We start from the raw sequence: 20,221 nt of genomic DNA on the forward strand, positions 1-20,221 counted from the left end.
GCCTTACCACACGGGAACTTAAAATCCGCGTTAGAGAGCACATTTTGGACATTGAAAAGGCTAAAAATGTCACTGATGATACAATATTAAAAACATTAGCTCGTCATTTTAAGAAATACCATGATTGTATTCCTCGTGGTCTCAGGATCAAGGCCATAGATCAAGTGGATCTGGGTTCACGGGGTGGTGACGTAGGCAAAAATTTGGCTAGACTTGAATGCCGTTGGATATACCGTCTGAGGACAATTAGACCATTTGGTCTCAATGAGACAATGGGATTTTCAGCATTCTTATAAATAACAGGTGCTTCTTTTTATTGGGTGGGAGGTGTCCGGTTGTATTTTATATTTGTGTTTTTATGTTGATTTTAACATTTGTTTTTTCATTCTAGTATTCCTTACATATGGTGGGAGAGGTTGTTGTCAATACCATCGTTGCCACGGAAGGATTTGAATTTTCTGGAGATGGACATTTTTTGGACAGAATTATTTATATTAGTGTAATGTCATAAATTTGTGGACGCTGTATTTATACTATGTTTTGTATATTTATATTGTTGTTATGTAATTTATAATGAATATTTGCATTTTGTATTCACTATTATGTATGTCTGATTAGGTATTCTTGCAAGGAATAATCCATACCCACAACTATGTGTGGTTTTTAACATAAAATATTTGAAATATTATTGTGATAAAATATGGTGTTCACTATTATGTAGGACTGATTAGGTGTTCATGCGATAAATAATCTATACTCACCACTAGGTGGTTATGTGGCATTTAACATAAAATATTATTGTGATAAAATATGGTATTCACTATGGAGGGGGTAGTATATATACAGATATTATGGTCATTAGGTGTCTGTGTTAGCGTATTTATAGGGTTTATTGATTATTATTTATTTTTTATTTTTATTTTTTTCATTTTTTTCATCTTTTTCATCTTATATGTGTGGGTAAATTTGTATTGTTTTTCTATACTCATTTAATATATTTTATGAGGTAGAATATATAGATATATATGTTTATGTGGTCATTCTGTTCAGTGACCATTCACTTTTATGTGATGTTGGCATTTATTATGGACACTTTATATTTATTTCAATAAACATCACGTGCACATCCATATATCATTAGGCTTTTCTCTTTTTCTTCACTGGGTGTATTGTTTATAATAAGCACTTTACTTGTCTGTCCAGGCATTTTTCTTCCATCCTCCGTGTGTGATATAGACTTATAAAGTTCTGCCAGCGAGCCTTTGCGCATGCGCTTGTTCCCAGACCTCCCGGATCTTCGCTGGGCGTTCTTATTATGACACGCAGGCTTAGTGCTTGCGTGCCATTGAGCGTTGCCAGGGAAGTGTCCATTAGAGGGGGTGGGCATAGGCGCAATGCGGACACTACGGCTGCGCTGGACTCTACCCGCCTATTATCTCCCGATTGGTGGAGCATTATATTTAAGCCCGGCTACCGCTCACCCTGACACGCCCCCGGAAGAAGCAGGTGGCGAAACGTACGTCGGGGTGAGTGGACGCCGAACGGATGTATAGATGAGATGCGGTAAGCACGATTTACTTCTATTTGTTAGGCTGGCTTACATGACTTTATTATATCTAGAGTGTAGCTTTGTGGGCACACATTAGGCTTAGGAATTTTCCTTGCTACCCCCTCCATGGCTGAGTAAATTTGTATTGATACTTTGCTATGTATTAGGATATGGGCGGTATTGATTGAAATCCTGACATTTATTTATGTTGGAATACTATATATACTTTGTGCCAGAGTTTATGTCATGAGATATGATTGCTGCCAGCTTATAATACCGGTTTATATTTGTTCACCGGTTTTTCCTGTTCGGTTTCCACTATACGGTATTTTTGCTTTTTTTAATTGTTTTTAATGTGGTATAATAAAAGTTGTATTTTATTTGCATCATTTGTGGGATCTCTTCATGTTTCCATTTAAGATTATTTAATATGGAAGTTTTGGTGTATATCATGAAGGGGTTAAGCAGTATTATATGGGGCACATTTTCTATGGAGCATCTTATGGGGCCATAATCAACCTTTATGCAGCATTGTATGGGGCAAATGTTTCTATGGAGCATCTTATGGGGTCATAATCAACATTTGTGCAGCATTATATGGGGCATATTTTTGTATGAAGCATCTTATGGGCCCATCATAAACTTTATGGAGCATTATATGGGGTGTATTTTGTATGGAGCATTATATGGGGCTCCTGATTCAATATGGATATTGAATAACACTTAACCTACTGATGTCTCAATTAATTTTACTTTTGTTGGTATCTATTTTTATTTTTCAAATTCACCAGTAGCTGCTGCATTTCCCACCCTAGGCTTATACTCGAGTCATTAAGTTTTCCCAGGTTTTTTTGTGGCAAAATTAGGGGTCATAGCTTATACTCAGGTCGGCTTATAATCGCGTATACACGGTAGTACTTATATATATATATATATAAATATATATAAATAAATATATATATATATTATACCAAAAACATAAAAAACTGGTCATCTATGTCACTATATAAATACATATGCTTTTAAATGACATCTTAAGAATTTTATAGCAAAATATCCTAACCTGATATCAATGGCTTTCCATCTTTTTAGAAGACGCGATTTTGTTGAGATCATAATACCAATCACAGATTTACACTCTTTTCCTCGTAATTGTTCAGTTATTAAACCTAAAATTTTCTGTCTGTGGTGCCAACGCTCAAGTTCAGTCAGGGGTGATGTGGTTATATCAAGTACTCTGAAGGAAAAAAGAAACAAAATGTTAGTATGACAGTAAAAAAAAAGCATGAGATAAAATAACCCAACATATATTTTGTTATTTAATAATTTAAGGGAAAAAAATATTATTTCTCAGAACAAACTATCGTTCAGTGTCTGCTGAATGTTATACGGATATCCATACATGTACAAAGAAAATATATATAAAAAAGTAGAACAATTTTATTAAATGTCATCAGAAACACATATAACATAAAGTAGCAAAATGGTTGATGGTGAGGGCTCAAAGATGGACAATTGCACACAGTTACGTAGTATATTGCCCAGTGACGTAGTATACAGCACAGAGGCACGTAGTATATTGCCCAGCCAGGTAGTATATTGGCCAGTCACGTAGTATATTGCCCAGCTACATAGTATATTGCCCAGCCACGTAGTATATTGCCCAGCCACGTATGCCACAGGTTAAAAAAATAAAAATAAACATATACTCACCTTCCGATCCAAGGGCCCCTTGTAGTTCTGTCACCAGGTTCCGGTCCCAGGGTGTGATGACGTCGCGGTCACATGAAAGTGATGTCATGGCAGGTCCTTCTCGCGCAGGCGTGCAGGACCTGTGATGACGTCGCGGTCACATGACCGTGACGTTATGGAAGGTCCTTCTCGCGCAGACGCGCAGGACCTGTGATGACGTCGCTGTCACATGACCGTGACGTCATGGAAGGTCCTTGTCGTATACCATCCATAGCACCGGAACGTCGCGAAGAGCAGGAAAGGCGCCGGAGGGTGAGTATATGATGATTTTTAATTTTTTTTATTATTTTTAACATTAGACCTTTTTACTATTGACGCTGCATAGGCAGCATCAATAGTAAAAACTTGGTCACACAGAGTTAATAGCGGTGGTAACGGAGTGAGTTACCCGCGGCATAATGCGGTCCGTTACAGCTGGCATTAACCCTGTGTGAGTGGTGACTGCGGGGAGTATGGAGCGGGCACCGACTGCAGGGGAGTAGGGAGGGACTAATCGGACTGTGGCTGTCGCTGATTGGTCACAGCAGCCATGACAGGCAGCTGCAAAGACCAATCAGCGACTTGGATTCCATGACAGACAGAGGCCGTGACCAATTAATATCCGTGACAGACAGAAAGACAGAAGGACAGAAAGACGGAAGTGACCCTTAGACAATTATATAGTAGATATGCATGGGTGATTGTTTGTACAAAGTTAAAACTGAGGCATATACCCTGTATAGTCTTGTGGAGAGATATACTCTGATGAATTTATCAGTAGTTTAGTTTTACATACTTATTCTATTGGTCCAATTACAGTAGGTGTTTAACTGTCTATCTTTGAGCCCTCCCCACCAACCATTTTGCTACTTTATGTTATATGTGTTGTTAATATTTTTGGGGACATTTAATAAAGTGGTTATACTTTTTTATATACTTTCTTTGTCTATTTTATTGGGGGTTCATATACTCCACAGTTCTATAGATATCATGTATAATTTAGGAGTTCCCAAGCCCTATATTTAATTTTGTTGGGGTCATGATTCCCTTCACTACATGTTGCATCCATATTTGGATATGATATATATTTTCACTGTAATAGCAACTTAAGAATATGCAAAAAATTACCATTTCGCTCAAGAACAAGTCAACAAAATCCGCACTCCAAAACCCAATGGAAAACCTCCCTTCCAAGCAAAAGCAGCCTTTTATGTTCACACAGATGGTATTACTGTTACCAGGAGAACCTACTCTATAAATTAAGGGATGTGTATCTCCAATGACACAAGCCTAGCAAAACATATTTGGCACTGAAATGGCATATCTGTGGGAAAAAAATGCAGTTTTTACTTTGCACTGTTAGGCTAGGGTCACATTGCATTAGGGCAGTCCGTTTAGCACATAGCGCTACGGACTGCGCTAATGCAATGTCCCAAAAGGGATCGCGTTAGCCGATCCCGCTAGCGCAGATCCCCGATCTGCGCTAGCGATGAACGGACCGCGAACGCTGCAAGCAGCGTTCACGGTCCGTCACTCAAATAACAGCACATCGTTAGTGCATGCCCAATGTGGGCGTGCGCTAGCGATGCGTTCGCCATAGACAGTAATGGCGGCATTAACAGACTACGTTACACCGCGTTATGCCGCGGTGTAACGTAGTCCGTTAAACGGGGTCACATAACGCAATGTGACCCTAGCCTTAGCTGTGCATTGGTTTCCGGAAAACATCTGTGAGGTTAAAATGCCCACCATACCCCTTCATAATGACTTTGAGTTGGGTAGCTTTCAGAATGAGGTAACGTCTCTGTGGTTTCATTTCTTAATTCACTTCAGAGCCTCTGTATGTCTTACAATGATGTATAATTACTGCACTTCCAAGTGAGGGCTGTAGAAGGAACAACCACTTGGGAGTATTGTAGTAAAGGGTAAGACGTGCACTCTCGCTATAGGTGGTGCAGACTGAACATGGAGGGGTTCTCCAAACTATCGTCTTGGATAACTGTTGTTATCCAAGACTTGGGAGTATTGGTTAGCAAAGCTTACAACTCTTTGGAGAGCTTTAAAACCGAATTATGGCCAATCAAGAATAGCTTAAACAATCTCCATAAGCAGACCTCCAGAAGAGGTGAAGTAACAGAGAAACGGCAGTTCATTATGCTAAAAGAGACATTTTCCAGCTGGTAAAGGAAAGCGTTTTGATACAATCTCTTAAAAATGTAGCGGACATGAGGATGTGAGTCAAGGTCTCAGATAGACTAAGACTTTTATCCTATGTCAAATGGCAAGGCTCGTTAAAGGGTTGATATTGACCTTCAGGATTGCTACATTCAATAGGTGGCACTAGAGTTCTAGTCCTCTTGCTCTCTGAAGAGGCAATTTGCAAATTTAATTTCCCAAAGGAGCATGCATGGCATCCTCACTATGACAAAGCAAGCCTGATTTGTCACTCCACAAGTAAAAACGTTACCCCTTAGATATCAGTCTTAAGCCTCTCACCTAGCCAAATCAGATTTCATACTTTGCACTGATGAGGGGCAATATCCTAAAACACTGTGTCTTCAAATTGAGATTCTGGTTTGGCTTTTATCCTAGTTCATGTGACAAGGATGGTTAAAGGGTCGATATTGACTTTTAGGATTGCTACTTCCAATAGGCGGCACTAGAGTTCTAGTCCTCTTCCTCTCTGAAGAGGCAATTTGTAGATAGACTAAGACATACTGGTAAAGGACATCATAAAATTTTTGTTAACGAAGTGCTGGAACACAGCCGATGCATTGCGTAATCCAAAAGGTATGACAAGATATTCATAATGATCATCACGTAGAATGTAGTCTTCTGTTTGACAGTGTTGGAAACTTTTTTCTTTTTTTTTTTTCTGGACACCTTCTTAAAAATCATGGATAGACAACTGTTTTTACAGATGCATTAGATGACCAAAATGGATCATTAAGATATAATAAATGACACATATCTACAGATCTTAAATCCTATATCAAGAAATTAGCTGTCTTCAGTGTGAACTGTATAAAGGTGATCAAAATGTCATCATAAAAATCTGTACAGGTCTCTCCAGTTTCAAAACAGTCATGGACACATCAATTTTTTTTACGGACAGAGGAAAAAAGTGCCCTATTTGGTTATAAGCTTTACATAGATCTAATTTGATGAAGATTGTAGCATCCTTAAACCTATCAAGCAGCTCAGAGATGAGTGACAATAAATAACAGCTTTTAGTGAGAGATTATACAGATCCTTATAGTCTATGCATGGCCTCAGATACTTGTCTTTCTTCTCTACAAAGAAGAAACCTGCACTGTCCAAAGATGTAGGCTTTCAGATGAACCCCATTTCCAGATTCTCTTTAACCCCTTCACTCCGTAGCTTGCTTTCACCTTCTTAACCATGCCAAATTTTTCAAGTCCGACCAATGTCACTTTATGTAGTAATAACTGAGACAAAGTCACTGGCAAAGTACTGGAGGGAAGGTAAGTTTCACTAAGGGCGTTAGCTCCAGTGATAGCAATCTAGCATAAGCTCCAGCAAACCATGTGCTGAGAGCAGGGCCAGACTGGCCATCTGGCAATTCTGGCAAATGCCAGGAGGGCCTGTCTGGTCATGGGCTGCCTTGTCTGCTACGTTGTTAACAGAATCGGTGTTCTCAAGATTCCAATACTGTTAAGAGTTGTGATGGAGCACAAAGTCACTGACTCCATCACTTACCCCAGCAGGCCACGGGTATCATTAGAAATATTGGTCTTGTAGAAAATCTTCCTTTCCTTCATCCAGGGTAATATTAGTAATATATCCCATTTGGTACATGGGGAGGAGGACAACATGGGTCTGTGTGATTTCAAATGCCAGGGCTGAATTTCAGCTTCAGTCGGTACCTGGCTGAGAGGGATTAATCAGCCATGTTTAGTGCTAGGTTGATTGAACAGCTATAGAGTAGGAGGAGTCCAGAGGATAAATACCCAACCTTCTAGAGCATTTAGTGTGGGGTGGGCCTGGAGGTGCAAGCTCTGGAGCTGTGGTGTCATGTTAAGGGAAGTTGAACCTTTTGTTGTTTGTTCTTAAAGCGGGCGGATTCCCGTAGTAACAAGGACTGTGCCATACATTATGTTTTTGTTTTCCCCGTCAGGACAGGAAGGCCATGTTTGTTTTGCCAACAAAAAGAGATGGTGTTTCTATGTCTAAAGGTACCGTCACACTAAGCGACGCTGCAGCGATATCGACAACGATCCGGATCGCTGCAGCGTCGCTGTTTGGTCGCTGGAGAGCTGTCACACAGACAGCTCTCCAGCGACCAACGATCCCGAGGTCCCCGGTAACCAGGGTAAACATCGGGTAACTAAGCGCAGGGCCGCGCTTAGTAACCCGATGTTTACCCTGGTTACCATCGTTAAAGTAAAAAAAAAACAAACGCTACATACTTACCTACCGCTGTCTGTCCCCGGCGCTTTGCTTCTCTGCTCTGGCTGTGAGCGCCGGGCAGCCGGAAAGCAAAGCGGTGACGTCACCGCTCTGCTTTCCGGCCGCTGTGCTCACAGCCAGAGCAGAGAAGCACAGCGCCGGGGACAGACAGCGATAGGTAAGTATGTAGCGTTTGTTTTTTTTACTTTAACGATGGTAACCAGGGTAAACATCGGGTTAGTAAGCGCGGCCCTGCGCTTAGTAACCCGATGTTTACCCTGGTTACCAGCGAAGACATCGCTGAATCGGTGTCATACACACCGATTCAGTGATGTCTGCAGGGAGTCCAGCGACGAAACAAAGTTCTGGACTTTCTTCCCCGACCAGCGACAGCACAGCAGGGGCCTGATCGCTGCTGCCTGTCACACTGGACGATATCGCTAGCCAGGACGCTGCAACGTCACGGATCGCTAGCGATATCGTCTAGTGTGACGGTACCTTAACTCTATTTGCAGCCAAGTGAGGCAATCAATCACATAACATTAACATATTCCAGTGATTCTGAGACTGTTACTTCATGACACATTGACTTTCATGATAGCAGTAAATTTAGGTCGATATGATTTGCGTTTATTTATGAAAATATCTAAAATTTCACAAAAATATTTAAAAATTTGCAATTTTTTAACTTTAAAATTTTATGTCAGCAAAAAATAGTCATACTGCACAAAATAATCAATAAATTATCAGTATAATTTCTTTAACGTATTTTTTCGCTAAAAGTTTAGGAGTAATTTTTAATTTTTCAAACGAAATTTACAAATCCTGTTTTTTTTTATGGACCACTTTAAAGTGACTTTGAGGGTCTTATTTGTCAGAAAACCCCTAAACAAAACCTCTTTTGTAAAAACGGCAGCCCTCATAGTATTCAGGATGTTTGTTAACCTTTCAGGTACTTCACAGGAATAATAGCAAAGTGGCCGAAAAATAATGAAAAATTATTTCACTAAAAATTTTTACTTCCACAAAGTTAACAGGATAAAAAGGACTACCAAATGTTTTGCGCAATTTCTCCTGAGTACATCGATAACCCATATGTGGTGGAAACTAATGTTTGGTCACATGGCAGGACTCAGAAGGGAAGGAGTGCAATTTAGCTTTTTGAGTTTTGCGATTTGGTTGGAATAGACTACGGACATCATATCGTGTTTGGAGATCCCTCAAAAGTGCCAAAACAACAGAATCCCCTACAAGTTACCCCATGTTGGAAACTACTCCCTAAAGGAATTTATCTAGGCATGTGTTGAGCCTCTTGAAACCACAAAGCGCAGTTTGACTTTTCGAGCGCTCATTTGGCCTTAACACTGTAGGCTGAGGATGTCATGTTGCCTTTGAAAAGCATCCGAGTTGCCAAAGCAGCAGAACCCTCCTCCCCCCCCCCCCCCCCCCAAGTGACCCCATTTTGAAAACTACACACATCCAAGCATTTATCTAGTGTGGTGAGCATCTAAAATCCCACAGGTGCTTTTGACATTTTAAAACCATATCCCCAAAGATAGAGATTAAATACTAAGGAAGGTTTGGGGCAATCAAACTCTGATATATGATAGTCTTATTGAGGAGCGTGCAAGAGTAAGATGCACCAAGCTCATAAACAGACACACACCCCTTGTATTAAACACATCTTATTAGTAGCATCTGCCTTCATGCGCCTTCGCAGAGGGTTTACTCCAGTAAATGACAGAAATTACCGTCCATATTGATACATTAGCTGTATTCCACACCCCATCCCAGCTACTCGCCAGCCTTGCCCATTTTGGCAGAGCTGCTTCAAACTGGCATGAAAGGGCCAAAAGTCACATCATTTTTTCACAAACATTTTGGAACTTTTCAACTCCAGTTTTCCGGAGAAAGAGTTTGCTGAATCGCCCATATATTTTATAGACTATTCTAAGGAAAACTCAATGAACAAGAATGCCATTTAGTGAAATCAAGGAAAAGCTGAGAATCAAACACGTTGGCTATTTGTTTTGAGCAAAAGTTAGAGTTATATCTATAATATAACGCTGGGAGCGTCACTCTGTCCGAAGCCTTTATAGACTGCGCAAGCGCCGGCGCAGTCTGGGCCTCACAGAGTGACTCTCCCAGGAGATCACGGTATGCGTAAACACTGAACGCACACCGCGATCTCCACCGGAGAGTCAGGGACCGCCAGGAGGGTGAGTATATTCACCTGTCCCCCGTTCCAGCGCTGCGTGCCGCTCCGTCTCCCGGGTCCTCTGCTGTGACGTTCCCAGATCAGAGGGCGCGATGACGCGCTTAATGCGTGCCGGCGCCGCCATCTGACTGAACAGTCACAGCCAGAGGAGCCGGAAGATGGCGGCACGCAGCGGTGGAACGGGACAGACAGGTGAGTATAGCAAGTGCTGGGGGCCTGAGCTAGTGGTGACTCCGGCACCTGACCCCCAAAGCGCGCCGGTGTCCCCGCCTGCTCAGGCCCCCAGCACTCGGCGCCCAGCGACGATAGGGGAGTATGTTTTTTTTTTTTCATATATATATGGCAGCAGCATAGGGGGCATATATAATGGAGCATCTTATGGGGGGCATATAATACAATGGTGGCGCAGGATGGGAGCAGCACATGACAGAATGGGCGCAGGATGGCAGCAGCACATGACAGAACGGGCGCAGGATGGTAGCAGCACATGACAGAACGGGGGCGCAGGATGGCAGCAGCACATGACAGAACGGGCGCAGGATGGCAGCAGCACATGACAGAACAGGCGCAGGATGGCAGCAGCACATGACAGAACGGGCGCAGGATGGTAGCAGCACATGACAGAACGGGGGCACAAGATGGCAGCAGCACATGACAGAACGGGCGCAGGATGGCAGCAGCACATGACAGAACGGGCGCAGGATGGGAGCAGCACATGACAGAATGGGGGCGCAAGATGGGAGCAGTACATGACAGAACGGGGGCGCAGGATGGCAGCAGCACATGACAGAACGGACGCAGGGTGGGAGCAGCACATGACAGAACGGGGGCGCAGGATGGGAGCAGCACATGACAGAACGGGGGCGCAGGATGGCAGCAGCACATGACAGAACAGGGGCGCAGGATGGGAGCAGCACATGACAGAACGGGGGCGCAGGATGGCAACAGCACATGACAGAACGGGCACAGGATGGGAGCAGCACATGACAGAACAGGGGCGCAGGATGGGAGCAGCACATGACAGAACGGGGGCACAGGATGGGAGCAGCACATGACAGAACGGGGGCGCAGGATGGGAACAGCACATGACAGAACTGGCGCACGATGGTAGCAGCACATGACAAAACGGGTGCAGGATGGGAGCAGCACATGACAGAACGGGCACAGGATGGGAGCAGCACATGACACAACGGGGGCGCAGGATGGGAGCAGCACATGACAGAACGGGGGTGCAGGATGGCAGCAGCACATGACAGAACGGACGCAGGATGGGAGCAGCACATGACAGAACAGGGGCACAGGATGGGAGCAGCACATGACAGAACGGGGGCACAGGATGGGAGCAGCACATGACAGGATGGGAGCAGCAAATGACAGAATGGAGGCGCAGGATGGGAGCAGCACATGTCACAATGGGGGCGCAGGATGGAAGCAGCACATGACAGAATGGGGGCGCAGGATGGGTGCAACACATGACAGAATGGGGGCGCAAGATGGGTGCAACACATGGCAGGATGGGGGCGCAGGATGGGTGCAGCACATGACAGGATGGGGACGCAGGATGGAGCAGCACATGTCAGAATGGGGGTGCAGGATGGGAGCAGCACATGTCAGAATGGGGGTGCAGGATGGGTACAACACATGGCAGGATGGGGGCGCAGGATGGGTGCAGCACATGACAGGATGGGGATGCAGGATGGGAGCAGCACATGTCAGAATGGGGGTGCAGGATGGGAGCAGCACATGTCAGAATGGGGGTGCAGGATGGGTGCAGCACATGTCAGGATGGGGACGCAGGATGGAGCAGCTCATGACAGGATGGGGATGCAGGATGGAGCAGCACATACCAGGATAGAGACCATATACCAATATAGATGTTAGCCACCCGGGCGTAGAACGGGTTCAAGCTAGTATTATATATAAGACGATAACTCCCACTTTTTTTATGGACACCAAGGAAGTCTCTGGATTGATGGAAGCAAGAGATCTTTAGGAAGTCATAATTGTGTACAGGAAGAGGACTGGGTGGGCAAAGGGACGGTGGAGTTGATATGGCCTACAAAATGGGCTTTCTTCCACTATGTAATGTCTGGGAGGTGAACCACAAGTAGGGAGGAGAAGGAATATTGGGGAAAAGATGTGGGGGAAAATCAGCATGGTTTGGGATTTTTTTCTTTTTATTTTTTTTTTCTGACTTTCTTTCTTTCATTTCCATTTTATGGCTGTTTTAGAAAATAACAAGAAAACTGATTTGAAATACTAAGGGTGTAAGGGATGAGACCAAAAGATGGCTGTCTTTTCATGTGATAAGGAAGAACCAGGTACGTGACTGTGATCGTTATTGCTCTGTCTGCCTGACTGTCTACTTGTAATGTATTGGAAACGATGGATATGATTATATTAGCACATTATTACTATATGCCCTATTAGAGCACATCTAGGTTTTAACCTAAACTGGCTCATATCAAATATTTCTAAACTGGGTGGTATTATTATACTAAAATGTGTCTAAATTGAAAAACGCTCCTCAGTTCTTTATTTTTGCTTCTTAAACAATATTACCTTTCATCAACGGCTTCCATCAAAACCTGATCAATGGTTTTTATCCACTCACAAATAAGTGCTTCGTTTTCACTGACTATTTCTGGGTCTAATACAGCAGATCTCTGTAGTAGAAAGTCAGGACTGACAATATTCTGTGGTCTCTTCAAAATCTGCAACAACAAAAATGTTCCCAGTCACAAGGAATGAAACCATTTGGGATGAAATGACAGCAAAACTAATTAACTTTCTGTCTGTGAGATCTCATAAGCAATGATACTGTTTACTTAAAAGGAATCTGTCATCCGTTTGTTGCCTGCCACCTAATCTGGGAGAAGCAAAATATAGAGACCAAGACCCCAATTCCAGTGATGTGTCACTTAATGGGCTGCTTGCTGTAGTTTTTATAAAATCACAGTTTTATCAAATTATCACCACGAGTAGTAAACCTGCTGCCATATGTAGTCTTCCATATTCATGAGCCCTGTATAAGGCCCCCTCCTCTGATTGGCAGCTTTCTGCCTATGCATAGTGTATACACAGTCAATCAGTGGTGTGGGCAGGATAATACAGAGCTCAGAATTAGAGAACTGGTATATCTGTGGCAAATAAAACAACGATTTTATCAAACCTGCAGCAAACAGCCCGACCCAGACAGTTATATATCGTCTGTGCCCCTAAATAATGCTGTTCTCAGTTGGATTATTGAAAACCTGGTGATAGATTCCTATTAACAATATTGTGGCATAACATATAACACTCCTATATACTGTATTCTGAAAGAAACATGTCATATTACAATCCAAATCAGAACAATTTATAGAATATATATTGTAAAAGATTTCTATGCATGTGTTTCAAAAGTCTAAGACGCAAATTGTCTCTTCAGAGAGGAAGAGGACTAGAACTTTAGTGCCACCTATTGGAAGTAGCAATCCTAACAGTCAATGTCGACCCTTTAACGAGCCTTGTCACATGACTTAGGATAATATCCAAACCAGAATCTCAATTTGCAAATTTCTGGTTTGGCTATTATTCAAAGTCATGTGACAAGGCTCGTTAAAGGGTCGACATTGACTGTTAGGATTGCTACTTCCAATAGGTGGCACTAGAGTTCTAGTTCTCTTCCTCTCTGAAGAGACAATTTGCATATTTCCCAGAGGAGCATTGCGGCTTTAAGTCTCCCCACCTCGACATGCTTATCATGTCACTCTACGCAAGGAGAAACGATACTTCTTGGATAAAAGTCTAAGACCACATAGTCAAATATAGCTGGTCGGCTTTGTCTTGGACATTATTCTTTAGCTAATAAATAGGTACATCACTCTAAAACAAAAGTAGACAAATGATGGGTTTCCGGTTGCTGTTCTTACTTACTGTGATATTGTGTTTTTCTAGATTAGTTACGGTGGCTGCTTCGTCAATAGATGATACATATTTCTCTAGGCCTGAAAGAAAACCAGCCACGTTCTCCTGATTGCAGGATCCCCAGTCTTTTTGAGCACGCAGAAGTGGGATGTATAATTCAGTCAATAAGCATCGAAGACTCTCCACTGGGTTTTCCTTTATCTCACCACAGAGAATGTCTTTTTCCATCAAACCAGCTTCAACATCATGATTTATCTGAACACAATAAAGAAAAATAGCCGAGCTCAAGGTTATTCAAAATCTACCACACATGGCTTAACCCCTTCTGCACCATCCAATAACGAAACAATTCTGAACAATTTGTGACTGCACAAAACTTCTGTGAACACCTTGCTTGTAACAGAGTACATTAAAAGGGAATAAGTGTTTGAATCTGATTTTTATGTTAACCCCTTCATTCCGAAGCCTGTTTTCACCTTCCTGACCCAGCCGCATTTTACAATTTTGACCAGTGTCTCTTTATGAGGTGATAACTGTGGAACGCTTCAATGTGTCTCAGTGATTCTGAGGTGGGTTTTGGTGACATGTGTTACTTTATGCGAGTGGTAAATTTAGGTCAATATTTTTCGTGTTTATTTGTTAAAATATTGGAAATTTGGCCAAAATTGTCATTTTGTTTTTGCAATATTCTCATGCAGCGAGCGGTGCTGTAAGTTCACTGGAGTTCAGCAATGATCTCTGGTGAACTTTCTCACTGTCTCTCCTGTCTGTGTGTGCCGGCTGGTGGTGATAGTGGTGGTCACCGCTTTACTAATCATCCAAATCGTCATGAGACAGTATGGATCAGCTGCACTTTGGACAGGGAAGGAATATGGTTGTTTATTATTTTTAATTTTTTTTCAGGGGACATGGGCATCGGGGATTAGGCATAAGGTGAGCATTTTTTATTGTTTATTATTTTCTTTTTTTTACAGGGGACAAGGTGGAATGAGTGGAATGGGCTTAAGGCGAGTATAACATTATTATTTTTAAATACATTTGTAAAACGGGGTGGATTTTTATTTAACATAAAGGACTTTATTCTGGATGTTTTTTATTTACAATATGACTATAGGGTTAGTAATGGATATGTCTTATAGATGCCTCTCCATTACTAACCTGTGGCTTGATGTCAGTTGATGTCCGTGTTCGGGGTATGTGCCCGAATAGTAGGTGTCCGGTACAGACCCTGAACTTTACTGTTCGGGTTCACCCATCACTACAGGTGAGTGGTACTAGCATACCTGCACTACATAGTCAGTTTGATCTACACCAGGAGCAGCTTCCTGTCTTTTTCTTGTAGTTTCAACGCAATCAATGTTTTATCAGAAGAAGATTATCACTTGAGGACTTGGTCTCACATGCAAGCAAATATGGCTAATTTGTTTCACCTTGCCACCACCACTGATTGGCAACTTGCTGATAATGCAATGTACACAGGAAGCTGCCAATCAGGAGTGTAGGCATGGGTATATACAGCACAGCATTCTAATCACTGCTACATCTACAACAAAGAATACAGGGATTCTATCAACACTGCACCAAGCAGTCCAGTAAGTGATACTGGAATCAGGGTCTCTGCCCCTACATCATACTGCTCTCAGATTACATACATAACAAAAACCTGCTCAGAGATTCTCATTACAGGTAATGTATCATTAGAAATGCATCAGTTCTGTCATTTTGTGTTGTAAGATTACAGGAAGAGCAGCAACCAGCACTGGTCTCTACTTTTCTTGCACAACGCTGGGTAATCTTACAATGCACACTGACAGTGCGTTCTGTTGCCGGCTCATTACTTCTGCAAGGGAGGGCACTATCACTGTACAAATTGCATTGTGGCAGAATCTACTGAGAATCTAAATCGAAGAACTTCTACAATTGCAAATTGATTGAAGACAGCAGAGATGACTGTACTGGAAAGGTAGTGAGTGATAGACTCTACTGACAGAATCTGCTGAGCATACGTAAAAATTGACAACCGATGCATGCACAGTAGAGCAGGGACTCACTTAGCCCCTGAAACGGGAGTCATTGATGATGCTGCATGTCAAAGTGTGTTAGAAAATTGATTAGATTATTACATTAAATAGGCATTTAGGATTAAAATAGGTTTTACTTTCGAACCACCCCTTAAAGCTATAAATATATGATAGGTGGGGTTAACCGCTCTGGGACCTATCTGTTGGAAGGGATGTCTTGGACCATGATTTACCAGGCAAGGTAAGGCTTTATTCACACATCAGCATTTTTTAACAGTATTTCATCAGTATTTGTATATCAAAACCAGGAGTGTCTACAAAACACAGAACAGGGGTCAATCATTCAATTATAATTTTTCTCTGTAAGTTCCACTCCTGGTTTGGACTTGCAAACAATGATGCAAAATACTGAATAAATACTGACGTGTGAATAAGTCCTAAGTGGGAGTAGCAGCATACAGCTACATGATAAAGGACGAGAGGTGCAAGAGTATGTGAGGATAGAACTAGGAGACCCCTTTCAACTGACCCTCTGATTAAGTCGTAAATGTTTAGAATGTGTGAATAATCTCTTTTGAAGAGTTTGTTTCACTAAACGAATTCATCATCTGTCCACAGGATATGTGATATAAGTATATGATTGCTGGGGGTCCGAATGTTGGAATCCCCACTGATCCCAAGAACAGGGTTCCTAAAGTCCCTTGTGTGAATGGAGTGGAAAATAGCATGGGCAGCCATTTCTCCATTCACATTAATGGAGCGAATCTAGGTAGCTTTTCTGCAAGTCCCATAGCAGTGAATGGAGTGACTGCACATGTGCATTACCAGTCCATTTACATGTTGGACTATGGACTTCCATTCATGGGATAAATAGGGGCAGAGCGGATTTACCCCTAAGTAGGTGTCAAAAGTATTTAGTGGGACAATTCTTTAGCATGTTATTAGCATCTAACCATACTTTTTAAGAGACAACATTGTAAGGTATCATCTTTGCACTCACCTCAAAGCGTAGAAAATAAAGTAATGTGGGGAAAGATGTCTTTAAGTTCACACTTTCCAAACTATGGAGATCAGACTTGACTTGGAATTTCCAAGTAGATGGATTAATTTTGTCGCTAGCTTCAACCAAAAAAAAGATAGCTTGGTGACCTCCATCTGAGTAGCAAAAAATTACATTTTAGCAGTCACCTCGATAGCATTGCATAGTCAAGATTAGAAGATGAAAGCAATGACGGTAGTGGTCTTTAAGGGAAACACTTCCAGATTTTTGATTCGTACTACTCAATCCATGGGCTGCATAAATCAGAGCCTGGCTGCATGATTGCAGACAGGTACATATTTGTCTGAAATTCTCCAACAATTTAGAAGAACCATAGTTTGAAGAGCAGGCTGGGGACCATATGAAGAGAAGAGAGTAGTCCAACACTGCCTCTGGTCAACGTTTCTTCACCGTGCTCTAGTTGGTTGACAATTAACAGAGTGGTGCTGGAGAGATGCCAGCCGTGGCACTTGTGTACTGTAGTCTCTGCCTATGGTCCCCAGCTGGTTCTCCAAACTATGTTTACCCTGGTACAGCAGAACGTTTCGGAGAAGAACCTACCTGACTGCAATCTTGCAGCCAGGCTCTGACTCATGCTGCCTGTGGTTTGGGCAGTATGAATCGAGTTACAAGTTCCCATTAATACAAGATGACTACTATTTGATATTGTCTTACTTTAGTCAAAAAAAGAGTCAAATGCTTTATTATATCCTTGTGTATGAAATGTCATTGAGTCTTAAAAAATGACACCATCCAATTACAACACATTCTGTTCCAATTTAATGGCTACCATATTTTAAATAGGACTGTTTAAAGGAGACCGTCAATTACTTTCTACCTGTAGCTCCATATGCATAAATATGTTTCAAGACTACTTCTGATATTGGGGCCGAATTATCAATATATTTTTGTTTTCTGCTGTAAATTCAATGAAAAATCTCTGCACCACGTGTTCGAAAAGTAGACAGACCTTCAAAGTTGTACAAAGTGCACTCCATTGTGAACACTTGTTAAGTTGATGTTTAACCGCTTGCTGAATTAGGAAATTTTGACAGGTGATTTTATTTTTTTGATCTCCACCTTCTAAGAGCTATCAGTCTTTGCTTCTGAGAGACTCTGCCTCTCAGCAACAGGCTGAGGGCATTTAGCAATAACTGACAGTAACCATTTGGACCCAGCTACACCCATCTATTGTTCAGTGAAGACTTGCCAGTCGTGGTCTTAATGGAAGAATTGCTATGTCTGTGACATAGAAACAAGGCCAAGTGACTCAAATATGCATGTAAACATAGGAACTGATGTGCAGAAAAATGGCAGCAGGAACTCTGATCTCATAAGTGAAAATGTGAAATATTTGGATGTAACAGAAGGCAGTTTTTTCGCTGAAGGGTTGAAGAGCAGTACAATAATGAGGTCTGCAGGAAACTGGGAAGTTGGTGAAGGTTCCTTGCAAGTTTGATTCTGCATTTCAGCAAATATAGTTTGGGATTTTATCAGGATTAAGGTGTCCTCAATGCTGCAAAATACAGGAATAAGCTTATCCATCATGCAATGACATCAAGTAGGCATCTGATTGGCTTCTGGAGAAAAGCAACAACCCCAAAGAGTGTTTGTTCACACTAAATATTCTTTTGATTTAGATTTCTCTTTTGTTCATTCACTTTGCTTGTTGTTAATCGACAAAAATAAACTAATAACACCTCTAATTTGGAAAGCATTTTTACTCTGCAGCATTTTGTTCACACCTGCCTAAAACCTTTCTACTGTACTGGAGCAGATGATCCATGGTTTGGGTAGGAAGAGGATTTCAGGACAAAAAAGCCTGACCATCATGCTGGAAGCTGGAGCTACTCCCCTTTGAAAAACCCATACAGAATGATATGGGGCAACTCCTAAAAATATAGAGATAGAAAATTGGATCCCACGGTAGAAGCCACCCTCCAACCTTACACAGTCTCCATACAGAATTATCCATAAGCTGAGGCCCACCGATTGCCTATATAGTATCAACTAATGGCGTTCCATCTATCACAAAAAAGTGTCCCTTGTATACCCCTTACAGAATAACTCAAGGAGTCTGCTTACAATAGCTACACACAATGCATGAAGGTTACGACTTATTCTCCCCCAAAACAAAGTTAACTTTAAGTTGGGACCCCCTCATACAAGATCAGATTCAAGTAAGAACTTTTCACCCAAGGAACCCCTAAAATAACATATAGAGTGCTTCACAATTGTAATCCCAATTTAATTACTTAACAGTTCCCTGCACCCAGAGTGTCGTCTACCAGTGGTTCTCCATCTACCATCCACAGTGTCATCTGGCGAAGGGGTACCCTTACTCCCACAATGCAATCTAACAGTGGGGGCAAGGCACAGAGCAGTAGGTCAGTAGTTCTAAATTTTCCAAAGAGTTGAAAAAATTTGGAGCAGCAGAATTGATGGAAGATGTCCCTGCTGTTGGAATCACTATTGTCCCAGGGCAGTATCTGCCCTTATCTCCTCCTCGTCACCTAACGTTCTACAAACATAGGCCCTTGTGGTTCGGTGCAGTAGTAGACACATGTATTTTGGCAATGTTGCAATAAATACTATTCTGCACACACTTCCATCCATGAAACAAGCTCTGTGGGTTGAGTGCCATGTCCTGTCCTGCAGACTCTCAATGAGGCTGGAAGGAAGCTATAGTGATTGCTTCTCTATGCTAGCCGGGCCAAAAGGTAAAGGTCACAGAAATGTTTTAGCCCCCATGGAGCACGTAGATAGGAGGGTGCTGACCAGAATTATGTGTTGTCACTGTCTCGGATGGAAGCCCTGCGACAAGTGCTGCCACCTTTTAGAAATTGCAGAACCGGCCTGAGGTGAGAAGCTCCTCTTGCCTCATGGTACATGCGGCTCGGGCACCCCAAATCTGGTGATTTTGTGTTGGGCTGGAAAACCCTTTAAAGAATTTATTAGATATTTTTGCATATTTTTCCTCTGCTGATTTTCTACAAATTTGCTAAAGTCTAGAACATTTTTGAAATTTTTAGCAAGAGAACACTGTTGTAAATCATAATTGTTCACTCAAACTGTAAGACCTTGTAAGACCTTGTAAGACCGGTGATCGCTAAGCAATGCACAAGTCTGAAGGTTTGTTTTTCCAAATTTTTGTCATTTGTGTCAGAAAAATATGTTGAAGCTATGGTAAAACCAATTTTCTTATACAATCATATCAAATAAGAATTCCACTCCAAAAAAACGTGCTTGGTTAAAATGTTTCACTTTCTTCAGACTCTTAAGTAATAGGCTGCCCAAAAGACATTTTGTTACTCATGCCCCCCAATGGTTAATGCAAGTAACAT

At 42.0% G+C, this 20,221-nt stretch overlaps 1 protein-coding gene across 1 annotated transcript in view; it reads right to left on the reverse strand.

Annotated features, from left to right (window-relative positions):
- Positions 1-20,221, reverse strand: part of LOC138637623 (dynein axonemal heavy chain 5-like) — a 569,265-nt gene that overhangs the window by 548,742 nt on the left and 302 nt on the right. The window contains exons 2-5 of the mRNA XM_069726456.1: positions 16,839-16,993; positions 13,827-14,072; positions 12,471-12,622; positions 2,613-2,786 (exon numbers count right to left, since the gene is read on the reverse strand). Of these exons, the coding sequence (XP_069582557.1) occupies positions 2,613-2,786; positions 12,471-12,622; positions 13,827-14,072; positions 16,839-16,993 (727 nt within the window). The remainder of the gene's footprint in view (positions 1-2,612; positions 2,787-12,470; positions 12,623-13,826; positions 14,073-16,838; positions 16,994-20,221) is intronic.

The sequence above is a fragment of the Ranitomeya imitator genome, chromosome 5, assembly GCF_032444005.1.
Source record: "Ranitomeya imitator isolate aRanImi1 chromosome 5, aRanImi1.pri, whole genome shotgun sequence".
Lineage (NCBI taxonomy): Eukaryota > Metazoa > Chordata > Amphibia > Anura > Dendrobatidae > Ranitomeya > Ranitomeya imitator.